Below are 20,346 nucleotides of genomic sequence, written 5' to 3' on the forward strand. Positions count from 1 at the left end.
AGGATTCAATGTACATGCCTACATGGAAACGGTTGTGCCTCTAGTCTCTAGAAGCTACCGGCTGAGATGAATTGCGGTTTTTTTTGTTACACTATTGCCGCCGCTGTCGCGTGTGAATGGCAATGCTTTGAGGGTGCATGTTCATGCGCTCGGGCATAAAAGCTGGCGTCGTTCAGATCATCTACTGGTTGGTTTCTGTTTGGGTAGATGCTCATGATGTTGCCCGTTTAACTCTTTCTGGCGGTTGGGATAATTTTATGAGTTTATCTTCCCATAAAAGAACGTATATCAAATGTTCTGTAAAAGTTGTTCTTTCCATTATTTTTCTCAACAACGGTTCATTCTTTCAAAAAAAAGAAAAAAAAAAAAAAAAAAAAAATTGTTTTTAATGAATATCTATCACTTGATCCATTCTTTTTGAACAAAAGAACTATGGAACCCCAAGAACATTACCAAATGCATCCTCAGATTATTCTCAAGCATTTGGTTCATACAGAGAATTGTAAATTTTTTCTCTTTTTTTTTTATTTTTGTGAATATATATATATATTGAAACTGAAGTTTGTCCTGATCAATTTATATGGACCTTGATTACATCTTCAGAGATAGTTACATTTAATTTAAATATAAAATGGGGTTTGAAGTCTTGATGAACCTAAGTCTCCCAGTAATATTGAACTTGTTCATTAATGGTTTTTATTTTTCTGTTCTGGGAAAAGCTTTTAAACTTTTTGTTTTTTAGGTAGGGGAAGCATTTAACCCTTGTAAAGTAAAATCAGATATAGCACGATCCTTGAGATGTTTCGTTCAACGCCTTCTATCATGTTGCTTCAACTTTTGTTGAAACTTAGGACGTAAGAGAAGGTTTTGACCTAATCTAGGGATGTCAATGGTTCTGTTTGGGTTTAAAGGTTTTGGATTAAAAACACCTAGTCCAAATATGGACCATTTGCAAAATAACAGTTTCGGTTCAAGTTACAATGAGACAATTCATTTCAGCCTCAACAGTCCGGTCTACATTAACACCCCTGGCTTAATTCGACCCGAGTTTTTTTTTTTAATCTTTTAAAACCTTCTTTTGTTGGTAGTAATCCACATCATAGATAGAGCCGGGCATTTTTTTTTTAACAATCTACTATAGTTATTAGATTGTTAACATACAACTGCCTAGTTTAGGCAAGTCATACTATTATTGTTCATACGAGGCCCTCCTTCAAGTAAACTGATACATTACTTGACCACTTGAGCTAAAATAATTTTGAACATCACCGTCTGAAGAGCAGGAATAAAATCTTTTAATGACTAACACCCAGAGCCAAGTGCTCATGATTCAATACCGGAATCATGATCATGTCTCTCTCTCTTGTTGTTCTCAAGGATGGTTATTTCCTGAATAATCAATTCCCTATTGAAGTTTACAGCAGGGTACATTGGCTCACAATACCCCAAGAGCAAAACAATGACAAATCAGTGTACTACTTAATAAAGACCATTCTATGCTAATGCATGTTTCCAACTCTTCTTTAATGTGACTCAAGTTTACACCAAAGAAGAAGTATATATACATTTAATAATACAACCGCTTTTCTAGATTGATACAGTGTTGATGATTATCAAAATTAATATTGTAGCCCTAAGGAAGTGAGGGTGCAGTTTAACTTGATACTCAGGCAATCTGTCAATTACAACCGTAGGTAAGCAAATAGAGATGGCACGAGGTCAACAACGGACCATGCAAGACCTGCATACTGGAGGAACCTTATGCCTGTGTCAACATCAAAAGAATCCTGAAGAAAGAGGAACATCTTATGGCTTCCATTAGATTTCTTATCACTTGCAGAACTAACTAGTTGAGGGATGTAGCAAGATGATCTTATTGGGATGCCTAGAGTGTTAGCAACCACAGGAAGCATCCGTTTAGTTAGAGACTTGCTGCAGAACTTCACAAATATTATTGTAGGAATTCCTACAAGCACCCTCCCCACAAAGACATGGAACGGAAGTTGTGGGCTAAAGATGCGCGGCATGTCATCATGGTGAAACTGAAGGTAAGTCAGCTGGACTCCTGTAACCTGGAAAATTGTCAAATGTTATTTCCTTCTACAGGAAGCAACAAAGAGAAGCTCACAAATCGTGTGCGCCACAAATAGAAGATATCTCAACCAGGAAGCAGAAACAATTCATTTTGATTTCAAGGAAGAACTTGGATAGGGGTAAGTTTAATTTGTCCCGGGGAAGGGGGTTTCAATAGCCGTCTATCAATATGACTAAAAACCACTTATATTGTGTACAAAAAGTTTGGAGTTTTATTTACTCTACTAACAGAAACCCAAATAAGTAAAACCAAGCTAGCATCAAGGAACAGGAGAAAGAACAATTTTCTTTTGATCTTCAGCATAAATTTCCAAATATGTAATTTTCCGTGATATTTTTCCAGGCAATTGGAAGGTAAGCCATTGCATCTATTTTGGTTTTTTGATTTCATAAACGGAATGCGAGCTTGATTTTATTCTCCTTTAGCCCACCCTTGTAGTCGCTGAAGTGGGAATTGATTAATGAGTGCAATCTCTCTGAGAAAAGACTGAAATCATTCCTAGAAAGGTTAAAGCCTTATTGTCCCAAGTAGACTCACGACCTAGGCTGCTAATTTATTTCTGATGTACAAATTGTATTTCTTTCATGTTCTCTAAAAATCACATGAGAAACCGGATAATCTTTCAGTTGATAATTTCCACATAAGTATGACTTCAACCAAGGAAAATCTATGGCATTTACTTACTCAAAACTCCAGTCATCATGGCACTCCATCTATGTTGGCTCGCCACCCAAGAAAAGTAACTACTACTGCAATTTGTTAAAGCTCCAAAAGAAGCCAGTACTTTGTTACCCATTTGCAAACAGTTTTAGGTTCAAGTCTTCACAAGCATTCATATGCAATGCTTCCAAATTAAGTTCCTTTTTGTGTTATTTTGATCAAGAAAACTCCCAAGAGGCCATTAGGTAACCGGTCTTAACCCAGATAAAGAATGGTTTTACACGTCAGTGTGGCTGCCAGTGTTCACAACCCTTTGGCCAAAATGTTTCACCATGCATCCTGAATAGTAGCTTTAAATATTGTGAAATTGCAAAATGAGATTCGGCTAACCAACCACAAATGGCAGAGGAAGTTTTTAGAATGAAAGCACAGAATGCCTGCCTGTTTAAAAGTAAGCACTCAATATCTGTCAAAGATACTTTATGTTGATCATGGTAGTCACAAAGATAACCTATCAAGTATTACCAAAAAAAAAAAAAAAAAAAAGATAACCTATCAAGTAAGTTAATTCATCAATTTTGTCTGTCAGTTGTGTAGATAATAGAATACAATGGGATTGGGATGCCCATTAGTTAGCCAGATGGGTTTAATAATAACATATTCCAGCAGGTTATCAATGTCTCCAAGCAGTTTATCAAAAGTCAGAATGTCTGACTGGTCAATCAAGTACCTAAATCTGCTTAGCTTTTCTCATCAGTGCAATAATAAGGTTTGTGTTTCAACAAAAGAAAGTGACTTCAGTCTTTGCAACCCAACATTGAAAAAAGGAAACAGCTAATATTGCAAAGAAGAATATTGAGTTTCTTATCAACCTAAAATTTGAATAGTAAATATTACCAAAAATGTATTTGGATTCGGCTCAGATGAGAAATCGAGAAGTTTATGCTTAATTTTCTCACAGAGCCATCCTTTTCCTAAAACTGAGCTTCTTTGTCGAAAGATGACAGTTTTTTCGCCAATTATTAGATAGTATATAGGGGTGTATATGTGGTTTTCATTAAATGAGAACAGAGGTGGCACTGTGGTTTGCATAAGATTATAATGACCACATCATGGATTCCATATCATGAGCACCACAAAGAAATTAAGATAGCATCCTCTCCAATGGGATTAAGAAGCCACTTCTTTTCCTTTTTTCTTTTTAATTTTTATATATCATAACCCATGTTCTACCAACCATCCATGTACTCTCTGGATGTCATATTTGAATCATTTCAAGATTGAAGATTTGATATTTATGCTTTAAGCATCTTGATCTGAGACCTAGTCTACAAGTGTGCTTCATCTCTCTGTCTCTCTCCCTCCCCGTCCTTTGCCCCCCCCCCCCCCCCAAATCTCTTCCCCAATATGATATCTTTAGGTAACATATGCAAAAAAGAGCGGTCTGTGATTCCAAGAAACAGCAATAGCTAGTTAGCGTGAGAGGGAAGCAGGGACCATGTTATGGTGCCATATACACAATGACAGAGAGCATGCGCAATTTTCCTCCATTTGGTTTTGTAGCTTCATGGTCCCTAACATATGCAAACAAAAGCAGTCTGCGATTTTTCCAAGAAACAGCAATAGCTAGTTAGTGTAAGAGGGAAGCAGGGACCATGTTATGGTGCCATATACAACACAATGACAGAGAGCATGCACAATTTTCCTCCATTTGATTTTATAGCTTACTGGTCCCTATCCTCCTCCTAATTCCTTCAGGTTATTCATAAAGAATCATTAACTTCCTCATTCATTTCACATTTTATGAACATGCTATTTAAGACTCCAGATACTACAGAATTTCTCAAGTCCCAAGTACAAGTATGATTAGGAGAAAGAGTAGAGTTTGCACTTACTATTCCCAACGCAACACCGTTGAAAGCTGCGTGAAACTCATAACTTGGGGTAGGAAGCTCTGGGGTTGGATATGCAAAGAGCAATAAGAAACTAAGGGCAGCCCAGAAGGAGCAAACTGCAGGGGAAACATGGATGCAATTAAAGTTATTAGTGCAAAATATGAGGTCATAAAGGAGAAAGGATGCAAAACAAAACAGCATGAAAAATCTGCAATGTGCATACCATTTTGTTCAGAGACTATAAAGCTGTCCAAATAGTCATGGACAGTGAGCCAGAAGGCAAGGATCGCCAGTCCCAAGACAAGCCCACCTAGGATATCAACCACACTGTGCATTCCTAGGTAAATCCTTCCTGACAAGAGACAAAGTTCAGTCTTTTCTGGAAGTAACAACAATTGAAACCTTATTTACATTTGACATTGACAGCAAGGAATAACATACAAAACAGCTAAATAATGAGAATGGGAATTTACCAAAGCCTATAAGTCCTACAAAAAAACAAACCACGGCAACTCCAGCAATTACTTGAGCAGCATCTCTATTATCGGACGAATACACAACATAGTAGAAAAAGTATCTAGAGCACCAGTGAATCCAACAGACGAGTTAATTATATATCCCGCAACTCAAATTGATGTAATCCACGAAACAAGAATGGAAAGAGAAATGGAAGAAAGACTCAGTACCCGGCCAAACAAACTGTGTTGAGAGTATGAGAAGAAGGCAATCCGTATTCCAATGCGTTTTCTTTCTCATCTTCTGTAGCAGTTACCCTCCTAACAGGAGGAGAAGTGGGCCTAGGTGCAGAGACTACATCCTATTATACAAGGAGACACCAAAATGGGAGACGACAATGATTCATGACTAGAATTCAGAAGGTCAATCTTAAGAATAGATACTATTTGGCAGCTGGAGCAAATACCTTGGCGGTGTTTCCCAAATAATCACAGAAAGCTATCAATAAGGTCATCTGCCTAGCCAATTTAGAGTGCCCACTCTGCAGAATTTTGCCAGATTATATATGTTAAAGGGATAAAATTGTTTATAAGATCCCAAAAAACAAACAAATAAAAGAAATAAAGGATGGGAAGAGAGAGAACATACCCAGAAGAGTAGAGGAAGAAAAGCAGTGTAGAAGGGCACAGAGACAACGCATGAGAGAGCAGAGAAGAAGGCATCCAAGAAAGGATGTTGGAAGCTCTACAGAAACCACGGTGCCAAAAATCCCATTAAAATCGAACAAAAGCGAAAGAATTCCAAATTTAGAGATCTTTCGAAGAAAATGGGAGGTAGATTCATGCTGACCTGGATCCGGAGGATGAGAGGGGTGTCTGCCATGACACGGTGAGTTACCCATGGTTGGGTAAGAGATCTAAGCTTCTGGGTGACATTGAAATACGAGGCAACGAAAATCCATGACAGAAGACCAGAAAGAGAAAGCCCTAGCCATGGAGCAACGCTCTCCATTTCTTTCACCTTCTCTCCTGCTTAATTGCCGATAGCAGCAAAACGATCGGAAAAAAGATACTAATTGGAAAAAAGGAATACGAAATCTATTGGTGTCTTCTATTCCATACAAAATCTAATTCACTTGCATCTCAGAAAACTGGGTAACAGCAAAAAAGCTTGGAACCCCGAAAGAACCGAGAAAGGTAGAAACTTTCTTGGTGATAGTAACAGAAACAGAACAACTGCCAGCCGGCCAGCAGTTGACAGCAGAGACCAGCGAAAAACAGCGACCCCCAGAGAGACGTTGTTGACCACACCGCACACGCGCAGGTATACTTTTTCTTGGTTTATTTATTTATTTTTAATTTAATGAGGAATCTAAAGACTGAAAACATTGCACTGCTCATTAAAAGTGTTGTTTTTCACTAAAAAAAAAAAAAAAAAAAAATTTGTTGTTTTTGGTATTTTAGTATTTCTTTATATTTTTTTTTCATTTTCTTGTAAGGGTAAGATAAGAAGCTCACGGTTTTTTTTTTTTTTTTTTTTGTTTTTTATGGGGTCACAAAAGAATTTTTATGTGTTAATATCAAAAACCTCTTGGCATTTTATATTTAAGATTATCATAAAGCAAGACCCAAGATAAGAAGCGGGAGGGGAGTTAACAAGAAAGAACCAATCTTGTGATTTAGCGGCAGTTTTGCCCAGAACATCGACCGTAACGTTAGCCTCGCATAGTGGCAAGGTGAAAAATATCATTCATAAGGACAATAACCATTCTAAGAAAGATGAATTTGTGATGTTAGAAAGTCGCCAATGCTTGATTATCCGTTCCAGAATTATATGTGAGAGTTGAAACTGAATTGCAAGTGCCATGGCCACCATAGAGTCCTGTGCACCACTACCTTGTCTAAAAGAAAAAAAAGGACCTGATGATCCTGATTTTGAGCTATATCTCCTATGCTTAACAAGTGGAGATCAGCATAAGAAGAGCCATTTACATTGATCTTCACCCATCCTGGTTGAGGAGGTTCCCATAGAATCATATGTTGTACTTGTGGAAGTCTTAGGGCTAGAGGTGGTGGAATAAACTCAAGCAATGCTTTGCGTATATTCTGGATGGCTTCCTATATAGAGAATGGCTGTGAACTACCAATTCGAGAAGTATAGACGTTTCAAATGGCCCAAAGAGAGATGAGAATTCGGTAGTGCAGGTCAGTGAGGAAGAAAGAAATATATATTTATTTGTACACATTCATAATAAGCATATCAGTGAGGAAGAGAGAAATTTCTCATCTGGGTAGAATTGGTTTGGTTCGGTTTTCTTTTTGTGGAATTGGATTCTGTTTTGGTTGATACATTCAATTTATCCTATATAAATTCGATTTCTATCTATTTCATGGAATCTAAAACTATAAATCGAACGGCAATGTTGAATTTTATTCAATATGATTTGAGATAAGATGATTTTGGTCATGGAAGAAATGTCTACAATTGACTATGACCCGGTCAGTAAGTAAGAAGAAATTTGAAGCCATCAACCCCAAGGAGACCAGAAGCATCTCATCCTTATTTAAATGATGATGATGTTTATACACACAGTGGATCCAGCTATTAGGTGGGGTTGTTAACTTGTGTTCTCCCTCTCATAGGGTCAAAGGGTCCCATTTCATTCCAATTTCTTGTGAGATTGGCTAAAGTGGCTGGATTTGATGGTTAAAGAATGCATTTTCCCTCTAAGATTTTCTTCGTTCCAAACTTTTGTGTGTTTTTTAGTAATATCTTGTTTACAAGTGGCATAATTTTGATTTTGAAAGCTATAAAATTAACACATTTAACTGAATGGACTAGCTGCACATTTCATCTCTACCGAGCCGGAAATTTTGATCTGTTAGTTCTCTCAAGCGGGTCTTGGAGTCACATCACAAAATTGCATCCCAGAGACTCTGAAGGAAACTTACAAAAACACTTAATGGTGCATTTGTTAATATAGGTTCCTCATCAAATTAACTGTTATGTTATTGGATTTTACTAAATCTATATAAATTTTGAACATCTTTGTCTGAAGAAGATTTGAGGATGAAATATGTCAAATGGAGAGCCAAGCATCAACTCAAATTCAAAAGATGTTGAGAATAACTTGAGTCTCCACTGAGATTTTAAAGCTTAGAATGATCTATCATACTGAGCACTGCTGCTCTAGAATGACTTATCCAACTGGGTGCTGGTAAAACAGTATATATACATAAAAGAGTACAATGATCTCTATGTATTGTCAAGATTTTTGTATGATAAGACAAGATCAGTAGGAATTTACATTATGTTGCAACCTCAGGCATTTTTCCATTACAATCGTAGAAGAGAAAATAGAGGTGGAACAAGGTCAACTATCGACCAAGAAAGAATTGCATACTGAAGGAACCTTATGCCTGTGTCAACATCAAATGAATCCTGAGGGGAAAAAAACATCTTCTGGCCTTCGTTGTTCTCACCACTTAAAGAAATATTTAGCTGGGGAATGTAGCTGGATGATCTTATTGGGATGTGTAAAGTGTTTGCCAACACAGGAAGCATCCATTTAGCCAGTGCCTTGCTGCAGAACTTCACAAGAATTATTGCAGGAATGCCGACAAGTATCCTTCCTACAAAAACTGGGAGTGTAAGTTGTGGGCTACAGATGCGTTGGATGGCTTCATGGTCAATCTGAAGGTAAGTTCGTTGGAAACCAATTACCTGGACCAAATATGAAGTTATTTCTTTTGGCAAGAAGCAGCAGAAAGAAGCTAACCAAGAAAATATTGATAAATAGAAGAACTCCAAAACCATGAAACACAAGGATTTTTCTGCTCATTCTTGGAAGGAAATATAATACAAGAAAAAAATAGTTTTTCTCTTTCTGTTCTGCAGGGAAGGGGGGTTTGGGGGATTAAAAGAAACATATCTTAATACAAGTAAAATAAGTCATCTTGATAGAGCTTGGAATGTCCAGTAGCTGGATCAGTAGAGAAGACAATATCATCAACTCAATGAAACGGTAATAATTAACCATTAAGTACAATAACCTTGAAAATTGGAATATTGTTTTCTCTAAATATTGATGCCTGACTAATAACTTGGGCTGAATATTTATTTATGATGTCTATAATATTTATTTTAATCACTCTGAATGAAATTACTTGGCAAATATTATGATAACTTGCACAATATTCAGAATGACTGACACCAAGTAAAAACTATGCATTATATGGCTAGATTGGGTACTAAACAACAGTTGTCATGGTGGTCCATATTTGATGTCTCAAAACAGTAGGAGAATAATTATTGCCACAATTTGTTACAGCTACAAAAGGAAGCCACCCTTTTATTACCCGGCCACTCTACTGTTTCAGTCAGTTTAACAACTGGAAAAAAGGATCCCAGGTCTGTGTCAAGCATTAAATATTGGGCTTGCCATTTCTAACTTATTGATCAAGAGACATAAGTCACATAGCAGGTGCATTTGGCTGCTGGGTTATAAATCAGATAGGCTGTTGGCATTTGAAACCTCTGGCCTAAATGTTTTACCAAGGATCCTAAACAGTAGCTCTAAAAATGGTAGATTTGAGAAACAGTAGTCATTTAGATAATCACAATAGCTGGCATAAGGCTTACTAAATTCAGTTGAGTTCAGTTTTTAATCCAAATAACAAAAATTACAAACTGCCTATCTGATTAATAGTAAGCCCTCTCAACAGCTTTCAAAGATACATTGTCTTGGCAAGGGTATCCCATATAGACATATAGTAATCAACTATAGATGTCAAATATCTTGTCCTTTTTTCATTATGGTAGTACACATAGTGGAAGACAATTGAATGGGGATGCCAATCACCTAGCCTGATGGAGCTTAAATATAACGTATTTTAGCAGGTTAATTTTATGCGGAGGAAGCTGAGCCTCCTAACAGGCTCTTCTAATATGCAATTAGAATTTTGTTAAGACATATCAGTAGGCAAAGATATAGGCATTTAGGAGAAGGGACATGTATCTGTCAAGTAGGAGATGCTGATCTAGCTCCAGAAGAAAGACAGATGACTTTTGGTTTGAGAAGTGTGATTAATAGAGTGTTTCCATAATTCCTTTCTTTTGTTGATAAAACAAAGAAAAAGAAAAATCTGAGACAATAGTTTCAGTTAAATCCCTGAGATAAAGCATATGTAACAGGTGTCACAATAAGCCCGGGTTTTCTCTCTTGTGACATCCTCAAAGGAAAGAAACTTCGTAGTTACAAATTGGCACACAATACTTATATTTAGTAAATTAATTCACAACATGAGAGAATTAAGAAACGTATGCAAATGTGATTATAAATACAAGGAGTAAGAGTGAGTAGATTCTGCACTTACCATTCCCAATATGACACCAATGAAAGCTGTGTGATACTCAAAACTCGGTGTGGGATGCTCTGGGGTCGGATATGCAAAGAGCAATAAGAAACTAAAGGCAGTCCAAAAGGGAGAGACTGCAAGGGTAACAGTAATGCAAGCCATCAATGTCATATAAGAGATCAAAAAGGAAAAAGTGTCATAAAAAAAATGAGCAATTGGTAGTATGCATACCATTGTTTCCAGAGACTATAAAGCTGTCAATGTATTCATGAACAGAGAGCCAGAAGGCAAGAATGATGAGTCCAAAAACAAGGCCGCCTAGGACATCGATTGTGCTATGCATGCCGAGGTAAATCCTTCCTAACAAGAGACACGAATTCCAGTTACGTTTTTGGAATTAACGACAACTAGAGCTTTGTTTTTGATCCACATCAACAGTAAGGAATAATAAATAAAGTAGCTAAAGAAAGAAAATGTGAATTTACCCAAGCTTACGAATCCTACTAGGAAACATGCCACAGTAACTCCCAAAAATGCTTGAGTAGGAACTCTATTATCGGCAGAATGCAGAACATAGTGCAACAAGTATCTAGAACACCCTCCAATCCAATAAAGCAGTTAAGAATGTTAGGAATACATAGGATGCCAGCTGTACTTATATATGCATACCTGTATATATATTGTATCTGACATTTGTTAAGTAATCAAGTTCAGTTTCTCTACATGGTATGAAGTATATATGCACCACTCTTGTAAGAGCTGCTGCAAATTCATGTAAGCAATTGAAAAATTATGTAAAGAGGAATGGAAGAAAGCATCAGTACCCAGCCAGGCAAACTGTGTTAAGAGCGTGAGAGGAGGGAAATCCATATTCCAATGCATTTTCTTCCTCATCTGTGGTAGCGGTTAATCTCCTAATCGGAGGAGAACTGGGTCTAGGAGCTGAGACTACATCCTATGACACAAGCAGTCACGAGTCATGACTTGAATTCAGATGAATATGAACAAATTAGAATTGATGATATTGGTGGGGACCAAGTACCTTAACGGAGTTACCTAAATAATCACAGAAAGCCATCAACAAGGTCATCTGCCTGGCCAATTTACAGTGCCCACTCTACAGAGTTTTCGCCAAATAATAGCATGAGTTGCAAGATTAGGAGAGAAAAAATAATAAATAAATAAGCAGCCATAGTTATAACCATGAAAGGGAAAAGGACAACATACCCAGAAAAGCAGGGGAAGAAAGGCAGTATAGAAGGGCACAGAGACAACACCCGACAGACCAGAGAAGAAGGCGTCTAAGAAAGGATGCTGGAAGCTCTGCAGAACCCACAAAGCCAAACTACCATGAAAACCAAATAAAAGAAAAAGAATCACAAAATTAACTCGATGGGATACAATGGCAAGCAGGTTCTCGCTAACCTGGATCTGAAGGATGTGAGGAGTGTCTGCGACGACACGTTGAGTTACCCAGTGTTGGCTGAGGGATCTAAGCTTGTGGGTGATGTTGAAATATGAAGCAATGACATTCCACAACAGAAGGCCAGAAAGAGTAAGCACTTGAGATAGAGCAATGTCCCATACAGCAATGCTCTCCATTCTCTTCTCTCTTCTCGTCTTAATTGGCTTTTCAGAGAGAGAACAAGAATGGACGCAAAATTTGTGGGTTTCTTCTTTTCCTCACGGAAAAGCTGAATCAGTTGACTCCTCAAAGCTCTGGGTAACGGCGGAAAACTAGGGACACGGAAGGAAGTGGGAAAAATCGAAACTTGAGAGAGACTGGGCAGACAGGCCAGACGCCTAACCAAAAACAGAGCAAGTGATGGACAAACGTTGACTACACGTGGCATGCTCATATTCGTTAGAGCTAATCAGGGTGAATTAGATGGTTATCAACAATTATGCTTTTATATCAATGGCGGCTTTATTCTACTACTTAATTAAAGTGAAAAAAATAGGCTCTTAATAGAGGAACATTTTGTCTATGAAGTATATACATAACACTGAAAAGACGACAGTGCCCCTGTTTCATATCTCAAAAAAATTAACAGCATCTGACAACTGAAACGATTTTAGCTAGATTAATTAGATTTTTGTATACAAGAATAGCAAAGGAAGTAATTAACATTCCATTTAGGGGGTTTCTACCCTCTGTACTTGTACATGAAATTACATGGAATCTTTCTTTATTGTTTTGAAGAGATTTTCAAACCCTCCCCCCTCCTCTTTCTTGTACCATGCAAGTGTGAGTATATTTCCTTCTCAAAGTGTATACTACCTCTCCTTACTCTCCATCCCTGTCAACCTACCATTAGGTTTTAGGAGTCATTTGTTCTCCTTAATGCTCATTGGCATGGGTTTGAACGCTGCCAACACAACAGCAATCTTACATGCCAGGAACCCTATCATCCCAACCATGAGTTCTTTCGGTGTCAACACCACAGCTGCATCCCCCCACTTATACTTTACTGCTGCAACAGCAAAGGCTAATGCCAATGCCAGAGTTGATATGGGAGCCTTTACATCTCTAAAGAGGTTACTAAGATTATCTCTTTCCCTGCTCAAAGAAATTGAAGCTGGAGCTGGTAATCCATCAACTGACCTTTGCAACAAAACTAGATAAACAAAGCCACCCAGTCCACCAGTCAAGAAAGCTAAAGCAGCTCTATCTCCAGCTGAGAAAGATGCAATTGATGTTCCAGCAAATATGAGCATGGTGTCATACAGTAGCAAGGAGAACTTCAGATCTGTGTATTCCCTCATGCTTTCCTCAACTGATACTCCAGGGCTTGAGAGTAAAGTTGACTGGTCACTTTGCGTGTTTAAGCATGCTGAAAGGTCAGCTCCACACAACTCGGTAACAAGATGGGGTTTTAGTTCAGCCATGGACATGTCCCCACCCTCTCCAAGCAGGATATCTTCTGATTCAAAATTGTACAGCAAACCAGTGAAGTGGATTGTTTTCCCATCATCTTCTCTGAATTGGGGTTGACATCCACAGACAACTCTCAAGCTCAAACCTCCAAATCTCCAGCTACCTGATCAAGGCTAAAGGTGAAAAATATATATACAAGAATGGGAAAATCAATCAGATTACCATTTCATGCAAGCTGCATGAAAATGTTGATCAGTCACAATACCAACATTAGATATTCATACATGGGAATATACCATGCAATCAGGGGCCATAAAAAGGGAAAATATTCATATTCTAAGCAAGTCACGGGGTTTTATCAGCAATATGCTGCTTGAGCTATTTAGTACAGTCATCACAACACAAATTGATTGGGGTAATCAAGTGAATCCAGGCTTTAACTAATCCACTTCGCACAACCGAGAAATCCTGTGTTCCCCAATATCAGAGTGAACCAATGAGTTGAAGATTCATGCCTAAGCAAATGCAAAAGGGTAGTGATGACGTTGTTACTGAGTGCAAGTTTAGAACTCAGATTGGATTTGAATTCCCTCAATGCTTGTGCGACAGGATTGTGTTGTCTATATAATTGTTATGATGTACCCAGTTAGAGTTTTAGAAGTGATACACTTTGAATATAATTGGAGTTCTCATGTGATAAAGATTCCTATTTTATAGGAACCAATTAAACAGATCTTGACACCAAACCCGAGTTCAAATTTGAAAGCTCAAATTCCGAATTATCTGTAACGTGCCCTGTCAAGTGGATCCACCTCTTTGAGTAAAGCATATTTAGAATGGCTGAATACAATATGTTTATTTGTGACCATATGCTCATGTATGCATGCCTTCAAATGCACATAAAAATAAAAAATTCATGCAAAATTTCTGCCTTTATGGTACACATTCTCAATAAGATAAGGAAATACAAATAATAACAGAGATATGCTACTTGGTATCATACTAACCTGATTCAAGGCCAATCCATACTGCTTCAACTTTTCCTAGTTTAGGTCCTTCAAAAATAAAAGTCCCGATGGAACCTCTTTCGAAGCAGGACAGGTTATGATCAGGCAATTCCCCTGTTTGTCCATGAGAGCCTTCTGAAGGAGTCCAAGAAATCCTCTGCAATATTGAAGCACCATTTTCATCTATCACACAAAGTAATATTCCAGCACTTAAGTCACTCAGGCATGAGCCATAGGCATGACTAGTGCGCAACTTAATCATATATAGTGATTGAGATTCATCCTTTCCGAAGGAAGCAGACAACTTTTCCACTGATGACACTGAGCATGTATCTGCCTCTTTGGCAGGCAAAAGAAGCAAAGGTCTTGCAAAGCCCTGAAAATCTGAAGATCACCTTACTAAGTAAGTATCATCACCTTGAGAGAAAAGATGAGTTCAAAATTTTGAAAACACAGAAGGGCATGGACATCCTATAGGGTTGGACACATGAAATGTTTCTATTTTGAATCTCACTACAAACTCCCCCATTTTCCTAACCATGGTAACCTTGTCACTGCCTGGAATGCAGATCACATAACCAGTAGCCCACCTCTTTAAATGCATGCCACCACTACTTTATTCTTGATAGGTATCCTTAATTCATGCACACAGCAGCACGGTTCTGGCAATTCAGAAAAGGAAAAATAATAATATCTAAGACACTGCATCTCTCTCTCTCTCTCTCTCTTTCTCACTTGAAATAACCTCAATGCCCTCCTGTGTTTGGTACCATTTTGGTGCTCCTCCTAGGTGTGCTCTCCCTAATGGCACTTGCTCAGAGAACCCTCCCTTCTGATATTTTGACTTTACATACAAGGGAAAGGATGATCTGAATGAACTGAAAAACACCGACATATGCTGTAATGTCATAATGCACACCTTTCACTGATAAATGTAAATGTTACCAAAGATGCAGAAAGGGCATAAAGTAAATTGCCCACGTATTAATTCTGTTAGTTTAAGATTGGTATATCTTGGTAAATTGATCAGGTTTATGATGTGGAATGATATGAAGAATATCCACCAATCAGTTGGATTTTAAAGCAAGTAAAATAATTATGATGCTACAAAGTTAGCATCTTCTTACTTTCTTTAAGTTTCATCATGTTTCTCCAATTATGACAAGAATTGAATCTTAGATTATTGAGAAGCAGATGCAAAACCATGTAAAGCAATATATCAGTTGTAATAACAAGATATAAAAAAGTCAGGTTCTACAACATATCCTTCAGTCTTAATCTGTAGAGACAATGCATCCTCTGTTTTAGAGTACAGAATATGTTCCTAGACTTCAGCCCAAATTATTGGCAGGAAACTGCAACCTGTCACCCCAAGTGCAGTTCGCCACCTAAAAAGGCACTTACATTGACATAAATTGCAATTAGCTTCTCAATTGAGTATACTCCGACGACTAAAATTTATACTTAAGAAATAAGTCTGCAACGGCCAGTTTTATCAAGCATATAGAAGTTAAAAATATCAGCAACCAAGTTAAGAGGTAGCTAACCCCTGAAATCAGATCGTTTAGAACATTGAATGTGACGAGATTGATTAATTCTCCTACTGGTTCTGCTTCTCCGACTTTGGATTCTTGGGAATCCCTCCCATAGAGTACTCTCCAGGTTCCATCTAACTGGGAAGCTATTATAAGCTGAAGATACTAAGTGCCTCAATGAAACTGCCTCCATTCCTGCATTTTCAGAACTAAAATTTATTGGACCATGCAAAGAACAAACTTCTGTTTTTGGATGTACCAAGGAAAAAAAGGTTGGATACTCATAAGAGTTAAACCCAGATAATAAGCAAGGCAGCAAGCCTTTTAAGGTACTAAAAAACCTTCAGCTGACGCAGCTCTTGTCTTCTACAGGGTAGAGGAAGGGGTGTCCAATCCCAAAATGAATGAAGCACGCACTTCAAAACAGGACAAATACGTTTTCCAAACACAGCACAGAGCAAGGAATCTAGAAAATCATTACTCAAACTTATAGAACCCACTTCTGAACGAAAAAAAGGGAAAAAAGGATGACAATTTGATCATTTGGTAATAAATTTTGGAAACCTAACACTTAAACCAAAAGTTTGGAATTGGCAAGTAATCTGCGAAACGAAGAGTTGCAGAACCTTTGAAAAACCCTAGACGGTCATGGAACTCAACTCCCTGACCACAAATTTTTTTAATCAAATAACAGCAATTTGACATAAATTACGCCCAACGAACATGTGAAAATTGAAGGCATAAATGGGCTCACCTGCCGTCCGGAATCCAGGCAAGAATCCGGAGAGAATAAAAGCATTAGGACTCTGTATTCAGGATTTGGTAGGATATCGTTGGAATTAAATAAAATCCATCAAAATATCCTTAAGATGCCTTCTACGGTGATGTGGTTGGGTGTTGAACACTTTATTGGATTTGGATTCACTAACAATTTGACTTTTCTTTAAAAGAAAAAAAAAATTGTCTCTTTCTTCTACGCTGGAACTGAAAGAGAAAAGTTAATAATAATATCACATTATTGATTATTGGTTTCTATCAGAGAAAGCAATCACATTATTGCTCAAGTTTCATGCAATCCACGTCTGTATCAGGATTCTTTCTAAAATTTGTCCAATATAATCACCACCTCTCCGAGAATCGTGAAGCTGGAATAAGTAAGTAGCTTGAATTTTCAACTCTTGTAAATTCCATCTACAGCTCGTCTGGGAAAGCTGAAAGAGGCCCACAGATGACTGCGGAAATCGAAATTTCCAACCCCAGGATTGTAAGAGCTGCCGGTGGAGGAGCCGGTGAAGATGGAAGTGCAGACAAAAGAAACTCTGTTTCCTCTTCTTCTTCGCCATATCGTCAGCTCCAAGGTGTCGGGAATGGAGTAACTGAAGATTCCAATATACCCAGTAACAACACGAAGAAGAAAAGAAACGACAAACTCAAACTCCTCCCGCTCATCTTTCTCATCTACTTTGAAGTCTCCGGTGGCCCATATGGAGAAGAAACAGCCGTGCAAGCCGCCGGACCCCTTCTATCCATAGTGGGTTTTCTCGTATTCCCGTTTATCTGGAGTATCCCTGAAGCCCTTATCACTGCAGAGCTCGCAACCACCTTTCCCGGCAACGGTGGCTTTGTCATCTGGGCAGAACGAGCTTTTGGCCCTTTTTGGGGTAATCTAATGGGCTACTGGAAATTCCTTAGCGGTGTTATCAGTAACGCTGCATACCCTGTTCTCTGTATTGATTACCTCAAACGTGTATTCCCGATCTTTGAATCGGGTCCTCCTCGAATTATTGCTATCTGTGGAGCAACTGTGTCCTTGAGTTTCCTCAATTACACTGGCCTCACCATCGTAGGTTACACCGCCGTTGCTCTGGCTGTTGTCTCTATGCTTCCCTTCTATATAATGGGTCTGGTTTCCATACCCAAGCTCCGTCCCCATCGGTGGCTCAGCATGGGCGACCCTGCAATAAAGAAAGATTGGCACCTCTACTTGAATACTCTGTTCTGGAACTTGAATTTCTGGGATAACGCAAGTACTTTAGCAGGAGAAGTGGATCGGCCTCAGAAGACCTTCCCCAAAGCACTGATGTCGGCTGGATTTGTGACAGTTATAGGTTATCTGGTGCCTCTACTATCCATTATAGGAGCTCTGGAGTTGGAACAAGATAAATGGGGTGATGGGTACTTGGCAGATGCAGCAGGGATAATAGTTGGCAAGTGGCTTAAATACTGGGTGGAGGTGGGTGCTGTGTTATCTGGGATTGGTCTCTTTGAAGCCCAACTGAGCAGCGCCGTGTACCAGGTTGTGGGCATGGCAGATCTTGGGTTCATACCAAGATTTTTTGGTGTAAGATCGAAATGGTTCAACACTCCATGGATTGGAATCCTGTTGTCCAGTGCTATAACGCTGGGAATCTCGTTTGTTGACTTCACAAACATTATATCAGCTTCAAATTTCTTGTACAGCTTAGGGATGTTGTTGGAGATAGCATCATTCATATGGTTGAGGAAGAAGTATCCCAAGTTAGAGAGGCCATATAAGGTACCTCTGAGAATGCCAGGTCTGGTGGTAATGTGCCTGATCCCTACTGGGTTTCTGATACTAGTTATGGTCCTAGGGAACATGGTGGTGTATATCATCAGTGCAGTTCTTACTGTGGTTGGAATTGGAAGCTACTTTCTCATGAAATGGTGCAAAGCTCGAAGCTGTCTCGAGTTCACTGAGCAGGTGGAGCACAGGAATACAGAGATCTGAAGCATCCGTGAGGGGGTTTACAGTAAGATGGTACTAATATACTCCAGAGTTCGTTTTAAATTATCTTACCCTCCCACTTGGCAAGCATTATTTAGAACAAGGTCATCAGTTTGAAGAAATGAACATTGAGCACGGTAAAAAAGAAGAGGGGTTATGCTAGCTACTTGGGATTCTTCGAAGATGATTGGAATCCACAGAAGTCGGATTGGATTTAGTAGAACACTTTTTCATTTTTCATAACCGGCCGGCCCCAAGTTTATAACAGGAAAATGCCTTGTTATCAGAGAGTCCGGCTTAATGTATTATCGCATCTTCACAAGTAGTGTTCTGTTCTTCTGCGTGCGCTTGTATTTTTGTTGTGATCAATTCTAAGCTTTTGAATGATTTCATGGATGATTTGAAGTTTAAGTGAATCTGAAAGGTCCAACTCGATGAGATTCCAGTACGTACTCTCTTTTAACTTAATTCCTTCCATTTCCATGAGTACTCAGTGAAGCAGTCATGGAATCAATCGAAGAGGACTGAAAGGAGAATTCCTTCACTGAGGATTAATTTCCATCAGGCGAGTCATCTCATCTCATCTCATCTCACCAGTGAACAAACGATTGGATAAAAAAATATCATGCTTGGAAATTGCTTTTTCTTCCCATAGAAAAACAGAACTCTTTAGAGCTTCCTGATTACCCACTCGGTCACCTCTCATTATTTAGTTCGGGGCAGGCAAAAGCACAAGTGCACAACTGAAGCTGCTCTCTGGCCTCCGTGGGTTCTTCTTCCTTCCTCTTCAGATTCACAAATCACAAGGCTACTATCGAGTAGAAGAGGTGCTTGGGTTTGACCATAACCATCAGACCAACCAACCTACCTTTCATCAAAATTGAAACGACTAGTGACATCTTGACAACTACTCACTGGCTCTCTCTTTCTGGAGCGCATCGTCAAAGCTTATCACTCCTTAGTCCTTGTGAAACGTCTCCCCTGGCCCTTTCTCTCTTTCAACCTCCCTTTCTATGCCACAAGAGGGTTAAGGGAAGAATGCCTCTAAAAAGGTCAAGCTTACTACAGGAAAACCTGGGGGTCTCCATCCCTAACATGGTGGTTCTCTAAAGCTGCCGACAGCCAGAACATATTTACTTGTAACATCTACAGGCCGATAGATTCCAGCTATACATTTTCCAAAACAACATCAACGATATTAGTTATGATCAGATTCCTCAGATAGTGAATACTTTGGATGATCATCAATCCTAAAAAGCATAATCATGTACCTACTTTGGCTGATCAAAACTAAATCCCACTTCTTCATCCAAAAAAAAAATAAAATCAGTTGCACAGTCACATGACTCAAGAATTAAATAGATCATTTCCCTTGGTTCCAGACGTTGGTTGTGAGCTCCCCCTGGCTTCTTGAGGTTCTATCTCTTGAGCCAGGCTTTTGTTCTCCTGGTGTTACTCCTAATGAATAAACTTCATTTCACCAAAAAAAAAAAGAATTAAATAGATCAAATGATCCTAACACTGACCGATGCATTACATCCTCAGTGGAAGGAATTCTCCTTTCGGTCCTCTTCCATTGATTCCATGGCTGCTGCGTCTTTGGGTCCTGATTGGTTCCTTCTTCTAGTGTAAATTGTAAAAGTCTCTCTTTTTAATTTTTGGTCTCATTATTGGGATTAAATTGAGTTCCATTTCTTCTGTTTATAGGTTTGAATTT

At 38.6% G+C, this 20,346-nt stretch overlaps 3 protein-coding genes across 8 annotated transcripts; 1 reads left to right on the forward strand and 2 right to left on the reverse strand.

Moving 5' to 3' along the window:
- Positions 1 to 1,369: 1,369 nt before the first annotated feature.
- LOC149003771 (lipid phosphate phosphatase delta-like) lies at positions 1,370 to 6,419 on the reverse strand. Its single transcript, XM_089136168.1, has 8 exons — positions 5,956 to 6,419; positions 5,755 to 5,850; positions 5,573 to 5,647; positions 5,337 to 5,467; positions 5,124 to 5,227; positions 4,874 to 5,002; positions 4,651 to 4,766; positions 1,370 to 2,072 (listed from the first exon to the last, which is right to left on the reverse strand). The coding sequence occupies exons 1-8, from the start codon at positions 6,115 to 6,117 to the stop codon at positions 1,683 to 1,685; spliced, it is 1,203 nt and encodes a 400-aa protein (XP_088992294.1). The 5' UTR covers positions 6,118 to 6,419; the 3' UTR covers positions 1,370 to 1,682.
- Positions 6,420 to 8,338: 1,919 nt separating this feature from the next.
- On the reverse strand, positions 8,339 to 16,761 carry LOC149003772 (lipid phosphate phosphatase delta-like). 6 transcript variants are annotated; one of them, XM_089136169.1, is made up of 8 exons: positions 16,638 to 16,759; positions 15,896 to 16,078; positions 14,349 to 14,732; positions 13,069 to 13,504; positions 10,949 to 11,052; positions 10,695 to 10,823; positions 10,482 to 10,597; positions 8,339 to 8,829 (listed from the first exon to the last, which is right to left on the reverse strand). In XM_089136169.1, the coding sequence occupies exons 2-8, from the start codon at positions 16,074 to 16,076 to the stop codon at positions 8,443 to 8,445; spliced, it is 1,737 nt and encodes a 578-aa protein (XP_088992295.1). In that variant the 5' UTR covers positions 16,077 to 16,078; positions 16,638 to 16,759; the 3' UTR covers positions 8,339 to 8,442. The 6 variants fall into 6 exon arrangements, with proteins under 6 accessions (XP_088992295.1, XP_088992297.1, XP_088992296.1 ...); XM_089136171.1 differs by lacking the exons at positions 13,069 to 13,504; positions 14,349 to 14,732; positions 15,896 to 16,078; positions 16,638 to 16,759 and adding exons at positions 11,288 to 11,418; positions 11,506 to 11,580; positions 11,691 to 11,786; positions 11,889 to 12,785; XM_089136170.1 differs by lacking the exon at positions 16,638 to 16,759 and having other exon boundaries at positions 15,896 to 16,189.
- A 159-nt stretch (positions 16,762 to 16,920) lies between these two features.
- LOC149003773 (putative polyamine transporter At3g13620) lies at positions 16,921 to 19,253 on the forward strand. The gene has a single exon (XM_089136175.1). The coding sequence runs from the start codon at positions 17,112 to 17,114 to the stop codon at positions 18,630 to 18,632; it is 1,521 nt and encodes a 506-aa protein (XP_088992301.1). The 5' UTR covers positions 16,921 to 17,111; the 3' UTR covers positions 18,633 to 19,253.
- The last annotated feature ends 1,093 nt before the right edge of the window (positions 19,254 to 20,346 follow it).

The sequence above is a fragment of the Hakea prostrata genome, chromosome 10 (assembly GCF_041222555.1).
Source record: "Hakea prostrata isolate BN-2017 chromosome 10, UWA_Hpros_2, whole genome shotgun sequence".
Lineage (NCBI taxonomy): Eukaryota > Viridiplantae > Streptophyta > Magnoliopsida > Proteales > Proteaceae > Hakea > Hakea prostrata.